Here is a 17140-nt window from a genome sequence, read left to right as displayed (position 1 = left end):
AGCAAAATCTAAAACTGCTTATTATTTTGCATATATTACAGAAAATGAACACCAAAATGGGTGCTTAAAAAGCTCTACTTCTGAAGCCTTTCAGCTTTGACGTAAACTGATGCTTATGTTTCGTTTTGTAATATGGCCAAAGAAATTTGTTTCTCAAGACCACAAATTATCACCTACAAGTTGTGCTTGAATTTATCAACATAATGAAGCTTGTTTTTCATGATTTCCGGCATATGATGAAGCTTCTTGAGGGCATCCCTTAGTATCATCGTCGATCACTTAGAAGTGGTTGGGATGCAGGAGCTGCAGAAGAAAAGAATACCAGTAGTTTAAAATCAGCATTGTCATCCAAATAGTGAAAATTTTGTTCTGTGAACTGAAAATTATTTATCATTGTAATCCACTACTTGTTGAACACTATCCCCACTGACCAGGATGGTTCTATCATTTAAGAGACTCTTACCGCTAAATACCATTAAAACTCTAAGGTTACTAAGAGATTATCTAGAGTCAAAAAGTTTTTTTTTGTAATAATCATGATCTGGTCCATTTCTCAAAATAAGGTTTTTGAAAATAGATAGAATTGGTTACACTGACCATCCAGACGTTTGTATCATCAGTGTGGCTGGAGATGAGGTGGGAAGGAAGTTGTTTATAAAGCGAACAATACAATAAGTATTACCTCCGGAACTTTGTCGCCCACCGGATACAGGAACTTGTTTGCAAGTCTTCTCAGCAATTTCAGCCATAACCAAACGTGATAAAAGAAGTGCCGCAATAAGAGCACAAATCATTAACATCACAAATACTGCATCCCATCCCTTTGTTGAAAGGAAACCAGTAAGAAGAGGGCCAAAAGCTGCACCAACTGATCCAGTACCATCAATTATGGCAGTAACTGTTGCCAGTGCTCGAGAATCCCCTCTAAGCGAACTGTGCGTACCAAGGTCTGCAGATACCGCAGTGGTGATAAGTGCATAGGGCCCATTAATAAACAAGCCAGCAACCATCATAAGCACAATGTTGATATTGTGTGAAATACTGCCATATCTGCGATATAAAAGCATTGCTGGAATTGCAGCACACATGAAGCTGGCTGCTGTGGTCGCTCGAGCATTAAGTTTATCAGATATGTAGCCAGCAAGGATTCCACCAACTATGCCCCCTACATCGAACAAAGTGGAGAGGTTTCCAGCAGATTTTACAGAAACATATTCTCCTCCTATTTCTGCAAAAGCAAAAGAGAGAACAAGATGGGAACCTTATATTAGATGCATGAAGATTTTAAATAATACCTCAAAAAACAAGATGTGACTGGTGTTGCCTGGAAGTGATCAATTGCCAATAGCAATGTATGGAAAAGAACAACACTTATGGAGGACAATGACATTCAATTCAAGCAAGTTTCGAACAGACAATTGGACACACAACCGATAGTACTTGCAATGTCTTGAATCTTCTTATTCTAAATTAAATAGTAAAGAAAAAAGCTGAAGCTATCTGGCAATCCAGACAGCATTTCAAAATCTTACAGTTTTAAATCATACCAGTCAATCAAGATTGTCTATAAAATCTATGAGGGATAAATTACCTGTCTGACTTAAGTAAAATGGCAGCCAGTACAGAAACGTGTAGGCCACAAGCTTTGAGAAGAAGAGGCACAGCGCAAAGGGTATAACTCCTGGTATTAGACAAGCTTCAAGAAGCCCAACACTTGTCCTGCTCACAGACCCAGCTCGGTTAATAGTTTGTGTTTCATCTTCCTCTGTAGTTTCTTTTCTTACATTAGCTTCTTCGTCCTTAGGGTTTGCCTCCAAATCAGAAGGTGAACCTTGTGGGAAAGAAAATCCAATGTCCTCAGGATATGGAGCCAAGAAGAAGAAAACCATTACACCTCCCACTGCAATAAAAGCACCTGGAACTATAAAACACCAACCCCACCCATAGTCCAGAACACTAGCAGCAAGAAGTGAGCCACTAATATTCCCAATGGAAGTATGTGCATTCCATATACCCATAATCAAACCCCTCTTCCCTTTTCCAAACCAATTACCAATCACAGCAACAACCGAAGGCCACCCAGTTGCTTGGAATAACCCAGCAACCATTTGCATCCCAAGATAAAAACCAAACACATGAACATTCCAGAAGTATCCCATCCCAAATAGTGCAACAAAAATGCCACTCCCAATCATCCCGGCTGTCAAGAACAACCGGAGGTCCAATGTATCTCCCAAATGCCCAGCAGCATACATTCCCAAAGAGTAACATGCAAGAAATGCAACATCAATCTCTCCCAACTTCGACGTCCCGTCGGTTCCATTAAACGGAGCCCAACCTTTCTCTTTCAACCTATAATTCCCATTTCCTCCAAACTCTTCCTTAACAAAAACCCTGCCAAACAAGGGGTCCAAGCCTAAGCCTGTGCCTTTGTTGGGATCAGGATACAAAACACTTTTCACTATACTACTGGGTTTTCTTGAAGCATGGTAACATGCATAAGCTATGAAAGTAACAAGCAAAATCACATATCTATATGTAGAAAGACTCCAATCTTTGCCTCTAATGCTTCTAATAAGCAAAATCCCAGGTGGGATTTCTCTCCTTGTATCAGAACTATGAGACATCCTGTCAAAACCCCACAAAAAGCAAGAAAAAACCAAAACCAAAACCAAAGGGAACAAAAATTTCCTTTCACAAACCCTGCGCCACCACCTTCATATCACATTCATCTTTCAAATCCAAGAAAACCCACAATGCAAAATCGCAAATTTCATACTTCGAAATATCAGAACGAAGGTTCAGAGAGAGAAAACGTGATCTTATTGAATTGAAGAACCATGGTGAAAGCTATTAAGAGCCAAAATTTCACTGGTTTGCATCGTCGAGAGGATCAGAGGGAAAGCGTACAGGACGGGGGACAGAGCATGAGCAAGAGGGAGTATACGTGGCGAAGCGTGAGTATTCGAACTCGTTCTACTGTGCTTTGGCGCCACGCTATTTACCATGTTGACAATTGTGCAACGTTGGATGATCGCTTATCGAATAGTGTGTGCGTAATCACGCATGCGTACAAAAACAAAACTGCAGATACAGAACGTCGCAGCAGAGTACGGCACTCTGCCAACTTCGTTGTTACAGACACACATATCGAAGAGTATGGGTTAAATTCGACCCAAAAAAAAAAGAAAAGAGTATGGGTGTTTTTATTAAAAAAAATATTTAAAAAAAAACCCTTCAAATAGCAATTCAATTTTTTTGCATTTTTGTGTCAAAGATTGGAATGGGTAGGGGAAGTGTTTTGGATTTTAAACTTAAGTCCATTGACGTGCACGCAAATGCTATTAACACTGAGCAATCCATATTATTCAAATCGTATAAACAAATCAGAAATGTTTTATCTCATTGACTTACACAAAGACGATTAATAAGAAAGGTAATGTTAGACTTACCACATTTTTATACCAAATTTCTAATGGAGATGGAGCCCACTAATATAATGAGGACTCATCTCTATTGCAAAGGTGGTACACAACGTAGTATAAAAATATAATAAGCCTAGCATTTTTCTAATAAGAAATGATTAAAGAATCCATCAATTAGTCAAACTAGGCGCATGTGGGTCATTAAGGCAGAGAGACCTAATTGAAAACCAAACCAAAATAAACTCCAACAAATTGGCGAATTATTTACTGAACTAAGCTTATGTACAAGGATACGATAGATAAAACCCTAAACCCTAATGGAAATACACCCATACTATGAAGATCAAATTTGGTCATTTTTACTGAACTAAGCTTATGTAAGCTGCTTTGTCAAACACAGATGATTTAATCATACAACATACACAAAAATAATCTAGAGCTCTTCTAATCACCCTAAATTCTGTAAGAAAATGCCTGCAAAGCTCAAAATCCGAATCGACTTTTCCAAATAGGAATTTGTCCACGGGGTGCTACGGAGGTGAAGATACAGGTATGCTTGACATTTTCTTTGGAACAAAAGAGCTCATAAGCTTCTGGTCCAAGTAATCGCAGTACCACGGCACAAGTAACTCTGAGACTGAGCCTCTTCCCTGGCACTATGCTTGTTCCAAAAAGTACTATATTCATGGGAGCTTAAAATTCCCTGTAAAACAGAGCGAGGTGCCAATCGGTGGAAAGAGAGAGCAGAATACTCGAGAGCGCCAGTTGATTGAATTCAACATTGATTTGCTGGAGCAATGTAATGCTTGGCCCGTGAGTCATCACAACATTTTGTCCTTGCCACTGTAATAGGTACCAAGTTTGGAGATGCAAGAGATTGTCATACCTTGTAACATTAATTGTGGTCATTTTGCTGTTGTTGAAGACTGCAGAACATAAAAATAAGACAGACACCAATAAAACACAGGTCCCTTTCCTTTGGGAAGGATATATAAATAAAAGTGCCACCTGTCAAGGTACAATACCACAATAAGGACCCTATCTATAATTGGAACTTTTTGTGTTGCTTAATTTTTTTTCCCAGGTCTTGTTCTTCCTATATGTTGCTAAAATCTACTCAAATGTTTTTTTTTTCTTTGGGTTACAATCCACACTATCAAGATACAAACAATTTAGAACCCTATAGAACCAGAAAAGCTTTACTGTTAAAAGAGTAAGCATGAAGATTGTAAACAAAGAGTTTCACCACTTACCATGAAGTTCATGGTGTGCAGAAATTTGAGAAAACTAACAATCACTAACACAGATGGCAGAACCAAATCTATGAAAATTAGAATACCAGCACATATAGTTTCAAATGAAGTTCATACAGTAAGCAAGGTTTTATTTTTATTTTTTGAAAGAAAGAAAAGCGATGACAGCAGTGATGCACCATCGTCTAGGTTAAAATTTTATTGTTAGATATAGCGGCAGTCCAGATTTAAGAAAACATCTTTAGTCTGGATTTACATAAACAAGTAGTAGAATGGTGAATATATCATAAAAATTTATGGAATCCACAAAAACTTGTTAAGATGTAGAAATTTTGAATGAAAATTAAGTACCCCAGAAACCACTGATGCATCCAAAAGAAAAAATTCTAGTACTTGATGAGTCAAAAAAGAAAAGTTGTCCAATATATTTTGGTTTACAATTTAGAAATCTTTTAACCAGATCCTAATTTCATAATGACATGATTGTAATTAACTTTGAAGAAAATAGAAAAATACAAAAGAAAATTTTAACAACCTATAATCTACTGGTTACATCATCCCCACGAATATTATTACAACAACCCTGACTACAGGCTTATGTTCAAGTTATGATGATCTAACAGAAGATTTTAAAGGGTTTCCTTACCTTCTAAGCCTGAAACTCCATCCCCTTCTCAGAAGGCTTCCGTTTTCTTTTCAACCGTGTCGCACCAGCATCCTCTGTAAAAGAGACACATAAATATATGGGAGGAAAACACGAGACATATATTGTTGGATAAGAGCCAATTTATCCGATAAAACACGGGAGAAAAAAGAACAGTTAAAATCAAATTACAAGCTCAATGTGTAGTTAAATCATCACGAGAGCTTTATATGTTCGGTTGACAGGATCACATTAGTAATCAAGGGTTTCAAACTCAAGATCAGAGTTTTGAACTCAGTGTTTTGCTTCTTTTTTTAAGCAACGCCAAAACCTCATAGATTAAGCTGACTAGTGGGGTTTGATTTAGTGATATTATTCAAAGGAGAAGGCCTAATTTTGGTTGTTACCTCATTTGCGTGTAATGTTGGTTGTTACCTCATTTGTGTGTGATGAGAAAAACGGACGCAAGAATCTTGACCATCTATTATTTAAAGGTGAAACCCAAATGTTAGTGTTTGTTATCACCCTATTGGCATGTTAATTTTATGCCTGATAGACGCACTACTGGTTTAGCTTCATTGTACTGTTTCACATATTCATTAAAAAAATTGCTTTTTTTTTTTTTACAGAAAACTAAAAGAAAAGAGTGAGTTGTGGGGTTGTGAATTTGAATTTAAGCCATTGAAAAAAACCAAACTCAAAAAACACAAATATGCATGCAATGCATAAGCTTACCTTCAAGTGGACTTGATGCATGATTATTTGTACGTCCATTTGGTCGGCCCTCTTCTGAAATAGGGGAGCCAGAATTATTGCTATCCACCAACTTCGATGAACTTTCTATGCACTTATCTTGCTGCTCAGGAACATCAGGATAAGGAATTGCAGGTAAAAAGCATAGCTCCTCCTGTGACATATCTGAATCACTGAAAGCTGAATCCTTCTCCACTGTCACAATATCAACTTCATCATCTTCATTAACATCAGATTCTTTCACCTGAAAAAATAATTTTATATTACACAACATAAATAAACAAAAAATCTGCCCAGATTTTAATTTCTTCTCACCTTTTCAGTTTCAGGGATCAGATCAAATTCATCTTCTCTTTCTACGTATTCCTCATTTTCCTCAAGCTCTTTGAAATCAGGAGCAAATGCACTCCAGTTCTCAGTGTAATCTTTGGCCCAGATATAAACCAAACCAGTCAGTGAAACAGAGACAACAATGGGGTGAACAGGATGCCATACTAAATCTATCAAGGCTTCCTTTGGCCCTTCCAGAATTTTCACAAGATGCCCAGCCCTATCCCATATGTAAATCTTGTGTTCTCCTTTGCTTGCAGAACCGCCAATCACCCACTCACCATCACCACTGAAACAAGGTGCTTTCCAATGCATCTTTGTGATGGCATCTTGGAACTCACGGAAAAGGGTTAAGCATTTCGATCCAACTGCTTTCAACTTCTCAACACTATCATCAATCCCATCATGGGTCACATTTAGGTCACCTAGGGCTTTAAGTCCATCTTTCGAGGGGAGAAGGTTCTCATAGATCCTGATTGTTCTATCGTTTGAATTTGTAAGCAGATACTGTCCATTCCTGCTAAACACTATGTTCTTAATCACAGAACCTCCAGAAACAGGAACCATGGCACGCACTTGGACACTTTTGTAATCTATTAAAAGTATTTCACCTTTCGAGTTCCCCGCATAAACCAGATCCCCATACTTATTAAAGCAAGCGGCAGTAGGAGAAAAAGGAGGAGTGCCATCAGAAATTTTGTTCCGTGACGAAGGGGCAAGTCCTGGGTTAACGTCAGGAATGGAAACTGGAAGAACAGTTGTGCTTCCTGCATTCAAGTCAACAATGATGGGAGCAGATGAGAGGGGGCATGCCAAGCAGAGAGATGGAGTAGAGGAACCAGGATGTAGCCGAGCTTGTAGAGGGGTTTGTTGGAGTATCGTTCTAGTGATTTTCTCACCACTGACAACATCCCATAGTGTCAACGACTTGTCAGCAGCAGACACGAGAATGCGATGGCCATACTTTGACCAACATACACTAGTTATGGCAGCAACACAGTCTTTATCACGAAGCTCCTTAGCAATACCCCTGGTCTCAAAATCCCATATGACGCAATTTCCATCAGAGCACCCAGCTGATCAAGAATATCAAAATGAAGCATCAGCACAGCAGAATAGTTGGAATATCTTCCGTAAAGATTTGAGTGCACCAAATGCCAAGAGGAATGTAATGAATGCAAAGAATAAATTTAATTTGAAGATTTCCTGAAATTACAGCCTACAAAATTTGACACTAAAAGGCATCAACACCTAAAGAAATTCTGGTTCCATAATGCATCCGCTTGATCCTTAAATTGGATAGCTAGCAATTCTACTTTGTCACAAATTGTGGATTCAACTCCTTATATTCGTTTCAAAAGTACAAATTGTGGACGAAGAAGAAGAAGTGAGCGGCGTATAAACTGACAATGGTGTTTCTCCACCCAATGTGCAACCAAAGTTACAGCCTTCTTCTTATTTATGAATAAGCCATTTCTTAAACAAAAACGAACCCACAAACAGCAGGACAAAACTAAAAGAATACAAACAGAAAATCAGATTTTTTGAAATACCCACATTGCCACATTGCCCAAAGCACTTACATTCTAATGAAAAAAGTTTTAAAAAAAATACGAAGGGGATGCAGAAAGGTAGAAACTTTACCAGCAAGAAGGGTACCACGGCGATTAAAGGCGATGCATTTCATAACCCCATGCTCCAAATACTCCTCTATCACTTCTGGGAAATCTCCTTGCAATGGGTCTTCACAAAATACGAATTACAATTAATTAATTAATTACACACTTATTTTTTTACTTTGTTCCAAAACCCATTCAAGGAAAAAGAAAAAGAAAAGGCAAATCTTTCAATTAAAAGTGAACTCTGGAGAGCGAGAAAGAAAGAGAGGCTTACCGATTATCGAAGCGTTCATCGCCTTTATGAGTTTACACAACCAGGTCCTCCTCTGCCGGGTCAAGATGCCCTCCTCCGGTCGGGTCGGGTCGGTTGGAGATCTGGGACTTGGTGGAGATTTTGAAAGAAGAAGCGTGCAGTAGGATTAAGGAGTGCACCTTAATCAGGAGACAAGGCCGTCGACTGCAGGATGAGTAGGATGCGTTTGTTTTTGAAAGAGGAATGAGCGGCTGGATGGAGTTGGTTGATGAAATAATTTCAACCTAAAAAGTGGAAAGGATTTTGGTTGGATGGACAGTAAAACATTAAATTCCCAAAAATGCCCTTGGTAAAGAGTTCTCCAACCCATTTAGTCATAAATCCAAATTTTCTCCTTTAAAAAATGAGTAATGCTACACTTATCACATTATTATCCCATATTTCTATACCACATAATATAGCATGTCTATATCATATGTTATATCAATTAAATTAATGAAGTGTATTTTAATAAAAAAAATTAGAAAAACAGAAACTAATATTTTACATGATGTGGTATGCACACATCAGCCGCCACATCATGTGGTATAAAAAATGTGGTAAGACTAGTATTATTCTTCAAAAAGTAATTATTTAGATTTTGCTCTGTACTCAAATTGTTTTTTCCCAACCCTCCAGACTCTGCAACTTTATTAAATTGTTTAAGAATAATATAAGTCTAATTTTTTTTTCATGGATAATTTTTCTTCATTTAATATTTTTGTTCACCCGTTTTGGATTTGTTCCTGTGATGGTAGCAGTGGCGGATCCAGGATTCAAAAGTCAAGTAGGCGAAACTTACTTTAAAAACTAGACGGTACGAGTGAATTTTATTCATAAAAATTAAAAGATACACCTAGTCAGGGGGGACGTAATGAGCCTTACCCTTAAATATGCATATTTATACATAAATAAAAGCTTAACAAAAAAACAAGAAGTAAATGCAATGCAACACAAAACTAAACTATTTTAATCTAAAACTTTACCCTATGAGGCTTAGAAATCTTAAATTCCTCAATTATCTCTTCATTATCGATATTATTAGCAAAACTCTTTCAATGTGGAGAATCATGCAATCAGCAAGAAATTCATCAGTTATGGTGCTCCGAACTCTATTCTTAATAATTCTTATACATGAAAAAGCTCATTCTGTTGTTACTGTAGAAACAGAAAGAGTCATCACCAACTGAATCAACATGTAAAGCAAATGGTAGTTTTTTGCCAAAGTTGTTTCCACCAATTGTTGACATAACTGAGGAAGAGTGGTGAGGTCCTTAAAGCAGGGAAGGCGATGCATATCATTTTGAAAATACTTCAACTCAATTTCTAAAGCTTTCAAATCACTTGAACTGAAGTCAGCATGATAGAATTTCTCAACAAGTTTACATAGATGCCCAATATTGAATAATTTGAAGGAATTACGAGGATCCAATGTTGAGTTAAGAATAAGAAGTTCAACTGTTTACTCTGGAAATCTGTCATTTAACTTCCTCAACATGCAATCTATCACATCATTAAATACATCAAAGTGATAGTAATGTTCAATTGTAATAAAATCTTTTTGTTGACAAGAATGACATGTGCCCATCATATAACGAGCACTTATATCAGGAACATCAATGCCATGTTGTTCACAAAATGATACCACACTCATGAATAAATCATCCCAACCATGTACCCTCATATCTTGGAACTGTGATTTTGTGTTTTCAACAAAGTTTAAAGCACTTACAATATCTTAAGCTTTTCTCTGAAACACTTGACAAAGAAAGTTGGTCAATCCCATAATTTTATCCATCAAAGGCAATGCAAACACAAACTCAAAAGACATCATAGCAATATAATTACTTTCTGCATCGCCACGAAATTGTTGATTAGGTCCATAATCACTGATTTCCTGAAGAAGTATTTTAGTCTCTTTAAACAAACTCATTAAACTTGTAATAAAAGCATAGTGAGATCCCCAACGAGTGGCTCTAGCTCGTTTCAAACTACGACATTGATTAAGTCCTCTACCTGTCTCAAGTTCCCTAGAATCCAACAACTCTTTGTGTTCGGCTTTTCGAATTAGATTTAACTCATTACGGCGCTTAGCAGAAGCACTAACAAAATTCACAATGTTAGTCAACATTGAAAAAAATCTCCATACAACCTTCACATCTTTAGCCGCACCATTTAACGCTAATTGCAAGCGATGAGCAAAGCAATGCACATAATATGCATATGGACAATCTTGAAGAAACAATACTTGTAATCCATTCCATGAACCACGCATATTACTAGCACCATTATACCATTGGCCACACATGTTTTTCACTAGAATGCCGTTATTATCAAGCACTTTGCATATTTCTTGTTTAAGAGTTAAGGCATTAGTGTCTACAACACTCACAATATCGAAAAAGCGTTCACGAATAAATCCATCACAATCAACAAATCTTAGAATAATAGCCATTTGTTCCTTACCTAATTCATCAAGTGATTTATCAACAAGAATACAATATTTGTTCTTCCCAAGTTCGCTACAAATTTTCTTCTTCACCTTGGTAGCAAAAATATGCTAGATCTGTTTTTGTATGTCATGAGTAATATACTGAGCATTATGAGGAGCATTATTTAGGACAACCTTCTCAACTTCTATATTCATTCTTGCAAAAGACTTTAAGATTTCAATGAAATTTCCCCAGTTAGATGAGTCAACGGATTCATCGTGACCTCGAAAAGCCATTGCTTGATTTACTAGATACCTAATGCCCTCTATTGTAGTTGTAAGTCGCAACCGATTGTCCATCACTTGTTGCTTTGATTGCTTATCTACCACTGTTTCAATATGAAGAGATGAGTTTTTTAAGCTAACCCATTTTTGCATAGCAAGATGATGTGGTGAATTTAGCTTGTCTACATGACGTTGAGATACACATTGATTGCCACCAATTCTCTTCCAATTTTGAAATCCATGAATAGTAAAGGTTGCATGTGAGTGATTCATGTCAAATAGGAAGCAAGGAAAACAAAATGCCATATCTTTAGTAATTGAATACTCAAGCCAAGAGAATTTACTAAACCACGTTTTATTAAATCGACGTAAGTCTCGCCCTTCTAAATGGCTTGGATAATCTTCTAACTCCGGTTGACATGGTCCTAAAATAATATATCATTTTCGCACATTATCTTGTTCATTCACCGAATATTGGCATATTTGAATATGTAATCCTGGATCACGCTCAAGATAATTGATATTAAAATCTTGACCACTATCAACTCTTTGGGTCTCAACTCTTTCAACTTGAGGCTCGAAAATGGGAGAGCCGAGAAGATTTTGCTCATCACAAAGGGGAGGCATTGTACTAGATGATGAGCCATCATTCTTTTTCTTAAAAAAAGAGAACAAATTCTTTGTTTTCTTAGGGTTCCGATTGTGATCCGACATAATGAAAGATAACCTATTTAATCAAACATCACAATTAAAAATCAAACAAATTCTCATAATAGCATCAATGTCTTTAATCAAACAATAACATACTAACAACAAATCAAACTTCTCAATAATACCAACCATCAAATCAAACATCTCAACAAAGAGGAGGCAATACTTAATTTCATAGACCTAATTAATTTCAACAAAATCCCCAAATTATAATTAATTTATAATTAAACCCTAGAATACTCAATTTCAAATTAAAATTAAAATTAAGATGCATACATCATACATGTATTTTAGGAAAACCCCAAAAAGAGCAGATAATTAAATAGGAGAGAATGAGAAATACTTGTTGCCAAGAAAAGAGAAGAAGCTGCTAAGAAGATCTTGCTGCTAAGGAGAGAAGAGTAGGGACCGTTAGGTTGCAGCCAGCCAATTTGTTCAAGGGGAAAAGAAGTGGGGAACGTCACTTGATAGCAATAGGGTTTGTTGTGCTCCTCTGTTTTTTTTCATGTATAATATAAGTGGGCATGGCCCATGGGGTAGGGGAATGTCGGCTGGAGCAGAGGAGCTGATATTGCTTTTGGGCTGGGCTTTTGTTTTTGTTGAGTAGGCAGAAGATATTTTATAGTATCAAGTATTAGGTAATTTTTTATTTGGTCAAAAGTTGAGTAAACGGGCTTTTGTTTTTGTTGAGTAGGTAGAAGATATTTTATGGTATTAAGTATTGGGTAATTTTTTATTTGGCCAAAAGTTGAGTAGGCAAGTGCCTACCCTGCCCTTAGGGTAGGACCGCCCCTGGATAGTATGATAAAGTTCCCCATTATCTTGAAAACCATTGACTGATCAACAAATCAACTTTTTTGGTATGCGAGCATGCCACTGCTAGCAATGAAAATCCTAGCAGACTTCTTAAAAATAGATAATTTGCGCCCCAATTTACTGATTTCTAAACAAACGATTGTGAATTTGGGTGAGGAATATCTCCCAAGTAAGTTCTTTTCTTGCCTCAGGCTAGTGAGGACTTCACAATTTTTTACAGTACAAAACTAGTAGTTCTAGCAGAACAAATGATAGGAAAATGAACTGTTTTGGGCGAATCGCCTTTACAAAGCTCAAAAGGAAGACCAACTCTAAAAAGACAAAAAGAGCTTTTGGACTTCAATTTCTACCTGGATAAATGCTTCGATCCTGGATTGGACATTTCGTGATGGATCGGATCACAACACCTTCAATTGTCAAGTTTCAATCAGTAAATCGATACCAACATTCGAGTTTGGCGAGCTTTAATCTATTTCAAGCCCCGAAGGCTTTTTGAATCGCGATTGGGATCTTTTCGGTTTGGAAAGGGCATAAGTGGCCGGACTTGATGATTACCGAGGAACTGCATCGTAGTACTGCTCGCTTAATCGGGCTCTCCATAAATTTGTTGAGGTTTTCATATTTGTAAAACTCGAACTCTGCTTGACTTAGCTTATGCTGAACCAAATTTGTAACGAGAGAGATCTCGCTTTGAATGACTATTTCTCTGAAACAAAACTGAAGTTTAGAGATTCTGGGTTATAGCTGACTTGTTTCTTGTGGCTCAATGAGCTTTTGGTTACTTCAATGTTTTGAAGGTTTTTGAGATCAAATGATTATTTTGAATTTTTGTTTTTTGATTTATTTTTTGGCTGCCTCTTGATCTGTTCAACTTCTCTCATATTTATAGGAAATGCAGGAGTGAGATTTTTTAATCTTTAAAATGGGCGGCAGATTTTCTTAAAAACAAGATCTTTTATTTTTTTAAAGTCAAAGAAAAAGGGAAGTTATCTATTCTGGCAAATAAACTATCAACAGTCAGTTCTAAGGCAATCACTTCCTTGCTTTTCTTGAAAGAAAACCTTATCCTTCTTCATTTTTTTAAACTGCTCTTTGTAAGAGTACAATCTGCCGTGATGGTTAGTTTGATCTTCTAGATGAACAACTCTCTGCTTCCTACTTATCTTTTTAGAAAATACAGCATGTTTATCTCTTGGAAATGGTGCCTGCTCTGGAGTAGAAATTTCTCTGAATATAGAAAATGGATTTTGATCTTCTTTCGACTAAAACGGCTGGAGAATTTTGCCTGTTTAGGACCTGCTTTCATTAACTCATTATCAACCCAGCTGAAATTGCTGACTTTTCAAAGTCAGAAAGTCACGTGGGTTTGTTTCTATTTTGGGCTTTTCTCTCTTCATTTGATCATGCCAAGTCCAGGTTGAGTTTTGGGACTGTGGGCCGAGCAAATCACATGTACTGGGCTTTCTTCCAATCTTGGGTCTATTCTTAGTAACCTAAGAAATCAGACTTGGGCTTGGGTTGATTTCTTCTCTCTAAAAGCCCAAGTTTATTCTCGTGGTTTGACAGGTCCTGGGCTGGGTGTGTAGAATTTTGGCCCAAACAATTTTTAAATAACTTCATAAAATATTTAAAAAAAAATTTGAAATTTCACAAATATAATTTTATTCCAATAGAAAACACACAACATAATTAAAACACAAAAGGAGGATTAAAACAATTGTCTACCTTATTCACTATCTCCAAAACTCCTCTAAAGGTAATTGATGAAATCATGTCGGAGACTCTGATGCACATGTGGGGATCGAACTCTACTATGACGAATCATATAATCATAGAGAGTCCGCATATCTTGGTGGTACTCATATGTAATGATTGCCTCTATCTCATATTGTCTTGCTCTGGCCCTCCTGGATCGTTGCCGACACATATCATCATCATCATATTCCTCTTCAACATATTCATACTCATCCTCCACAATCATGTTGTGCAAAATTATACACATCATCATGATTAAGTCAAGGTTATCCTTGCACCACGTAAGTGCAAGACCCCAAACAATAGCCCATCAAGCCTATTATAAATGCTCTTTCAACATCCTTCATTTATGATTCTTGCATTTGTGTAAAAAATCTCTTATTTGGGTTATTAGGAGAAGATATGGTCTTCACCAAAGTAGCCCAATAGGGGTCTTATTTGCCAAATAGTAGCCCAAATGACATTGATTTCCAATGACAATATATTCAACATGAGGAGCCACTCGATGCACCACATCATTGAATAATGGGGAATGAGCCAAAATTTTGATATCATTGTATGGGGCCACAACCTTTAGCACAACAGTGGCCTTTTTTTTCTTTTTCTTTTTTGTGACCGCTAAACTGGCTTGCCCAAGCAAATGGCCAATTCTTCCATTCCCAGTGCATGTAGTCAAGACTTCGTAAAATGCTTAGGAAGCCTCGACGGCTCACTTTGTGCAAGAGCCTATAAAAGTCAGCTGGATTTGGAGACCTGAGGTACCATTATCCATACACGGCTTCAACAGTGGAAGAAAACTTACATAGTAATTAAAGAGTTGTGCTTTAACTCAATCTACAGTACTCTTCACTCACGTCAAACGAAAGACAACGGTTAACTTCTGCTTATGGGATAGCCCTTGTCGGCCGAGCCTGTCTTTTTTCTAGTGAAAGTATGACTCGTGGTTGATAACATCTTTCAAGATGCGGTAAAACAACTCTTTCCGCATTCAGAACTGCCTACAAAAGTCCTCAGTATTAAACTTTGGTCTTTCAACGAAGTAGTCGGACATGAGATTGCGATGGAGATCTTCCCTCTCACAGTTCTTGTATTCACGACCCACTACCAACCCACCATGTTTGGGGAGGTAATCGGCTTCATTCTCTAGTGAAGTATGGTGGACAATGGGTTGTATCACTCTCTGATGATGTTCCTCATAATCTGAATCATCATCAAACATAAAGGAAAAGATGGTCTTGCCACAATTATCCATTGAAAGTTTGAATTCATATGAAAAAGAATGAAGAAGATTATGTGTTTAACAACCAATGGTACTCAAATAGATTTTGTGGACATCTTCAACAAGAATGAAAGGAGATTGATGAAATTGACAAAGGAAAAATAAATTGAGAAATAGAAAAAAAAAATATTTTTGGTAGATTATTTGAGAAATGGGTGAGTATTTATAGAGTTTGGAGTAGGGATGGGCATGGTCCAGTTTGGACTGGTTTTCTCCAAAAAATAGAACCTGAACAGAAAATGAAGACCGGTTCGATTTGGATCCGTTTTGCTAAAAATCCATAGGTAAATCCGAACCAACCCGAACTTGTCCAATTCCAATTCGATTCTTGCGGTTTTCGGTTTGGGCCTAAGCCCAAAATTTTATTATATAATTTTTTTACAGACCTGCCCAAAATGTTATTATATTACTTACTTAACCCAAATTTGAACTTCAAACAAGTTTTTAACACATCAAAATGAATCAAACTTCAGCAAAATATAAATAACAATCCAAATTCAATCCAACTTCAGCAACATATAAATTACAACCCAAATTCGATCTAACTTCAGCAAAATAAGTTCCAAAATAAATTACAACCCAAATTCAATCCAACTTCATTAAATTCCTTTTAACATTGAAAAGTAAATGGAGCATACTTGGTAGGTGTGGCTGAACTCATAATATCTACATAAAAAAACATAAACTCATTAAAACATTAGTCAAACATATAAATTATATAATGCATTTATAAAGCACATAAAATTACAAAGAAATACCTAATTCAATAGATTCATAGAACTTCATCTCTTGAATTGTTGGCTCATATTGTAAAGAGGATATGGCATCCGACCTTAACCGATTTTGAAAGCAAATTAAGGCCTCCATAATCTTAGGAGTCAAAGAAGCACGAAATGAATTAACTACCTAACCACCCGTGCTAAAGCATGATTCCGAAGTCACCGTTGATACCGGGATAGCAATCACATCCTTTGCAATAAGTGCCAAACCCAGATACTTAACCCCATTCAATTTCCACCACTTCAAAACATTGAATTCGTCAACTACATCTTCAATAGGGTCAGTGATGTACCTATCAATCTCATGCTTCAATATCACAACATCATTTGCTTGAGTCTCTTTTCTTCAATTTTCAGTCATTTGCCTTCGTTCCTTTCCCATTCGGATTACGCTACTACTTGTGTTCATGGTAGTAGTATCACTATAATAATAACTACTATTTTAAGTGGATGGTGGTGGTGGTGGTGGTGGTGGCATGGCATACTCCTCATAAAGCTTATTTAAAATCTCTTTGATCTCATTCTTCTTCTTAACTGCATCTTCCGGATTTTCAAACAAGCTCTTCAAGATAAACTCCAAGTTCCCCAATTTGTATCGATGGTCAAGAACAAGAGCAACCATCAAAATTTGGTTCAATTCATCAAGGTCACCCCAATACTTTTTAAATTTCATCTTCATGTTAAGTGTCATGTCCTTCAAAACCTTGGAGGTTTGGGTTTCACTTAATATTTCCTCATCTTCCATCAACAAGTCCTTAATTTCTTCTTC

At 36.8% G+C, this 17140-nt stretch overlaps 3 protein-coding genes across 5 annotated transcripts; all 3 read right to left on the bottom strand.

Annotated features, from left to right (window-relative positions):
- Positions 1-116: 116 nt before the first annotated feature.
- On the bottom strand, positions 117-2769 carry G3PP4 (Major facilitator superfamily protein). Its single transcript, XM_008240163.3, has 3 exons — positions 1592-2769; positions 683-1228; positions 117-303 (listed from the first exon to the last, which is right to left on the bottom strand). The coding sequence occupies exons 1-3, from the start codon at positions 2625-2627 to the stop codon at positions 266-268; spliced, it is 1620 nt and encodes a 539-aa protein (XP_008238385.2). The 5' UTR covers positions 2628-2769; the 3' UTR covers positions 117-265.
- An 894-nt stretch (positions 2770-3663) lies between these two features.
- LOC103337023 (Transducin/WD40 repeat-like superfamily protein) lies at positions 3664-8563 on the bottom strand. Of its 3 annotated transcripts, none has more exons than XM_008240162.3 (6): positions 8298-8563; positions 8049-8147; positions 6390-7480; positions 6057-6318; positions 5325-5398; positions 3664-4351 (listed from the first exon to the last, which is right to left on the bottom strand). In XM_008240162.3, exons 1-5 carry the CDS (start codon positions 8314-8316, stop codon positions 5328-5330), a joined length of 1542 nt encoding a protein of 513 aa, XP_008238384.3. In that variant the 5' UTR covers positions 8317-8563; the 3' UTR covers positions 3664-4351; positions 5325-5327. The 3 variants fall into 3 exon arrangements, with proteins under 3 accessions (XP_008238384.3, XP_088897205.1, XP_088897206.1); XM_089041079.1 differs by having other exon boundaries at positions 3664-4433; positions 8298-8555; XM_089041080.1 differs by having other exon boundaries at positions 3664-4311; positions 8298-8555.
- Positions 8564-10053: 1490 nt separating this feature from the next.
- Positions 10054-10770, bottom strand: LOC148915618 (uncharacterized). Its single transcript, XM_089041965.1, has one exon. The coding sequence runs from the start codon at positions 10768-10770 to the stop codon at positions 10054-10056; it is 717 nt and encodes a 238-aa protein (XP_088898091.1).
- Positions 10771-17140: the final 6370 nt, after the last annotated feature.

This window comes from Prunus mume, linkage group LG7, assembly GCF_029339155.1.
Source record: "Prunus mume cultivar Tortuosa linkage group LG7, ASM2933915v1, whole genome shotgun sequence".
Taxonomy (NCBI): Eukaryota; Viridiplantae; Streptophyta; class Magnoliopsida; order Rosales; family Rosaceae; genus Prunus; species Prunus mume.
The sequence above is the reverse complement of the archived record's forward strand: the minus strand, read 5'-3'. Positions and strand labels throughout refer to the sequence as shown.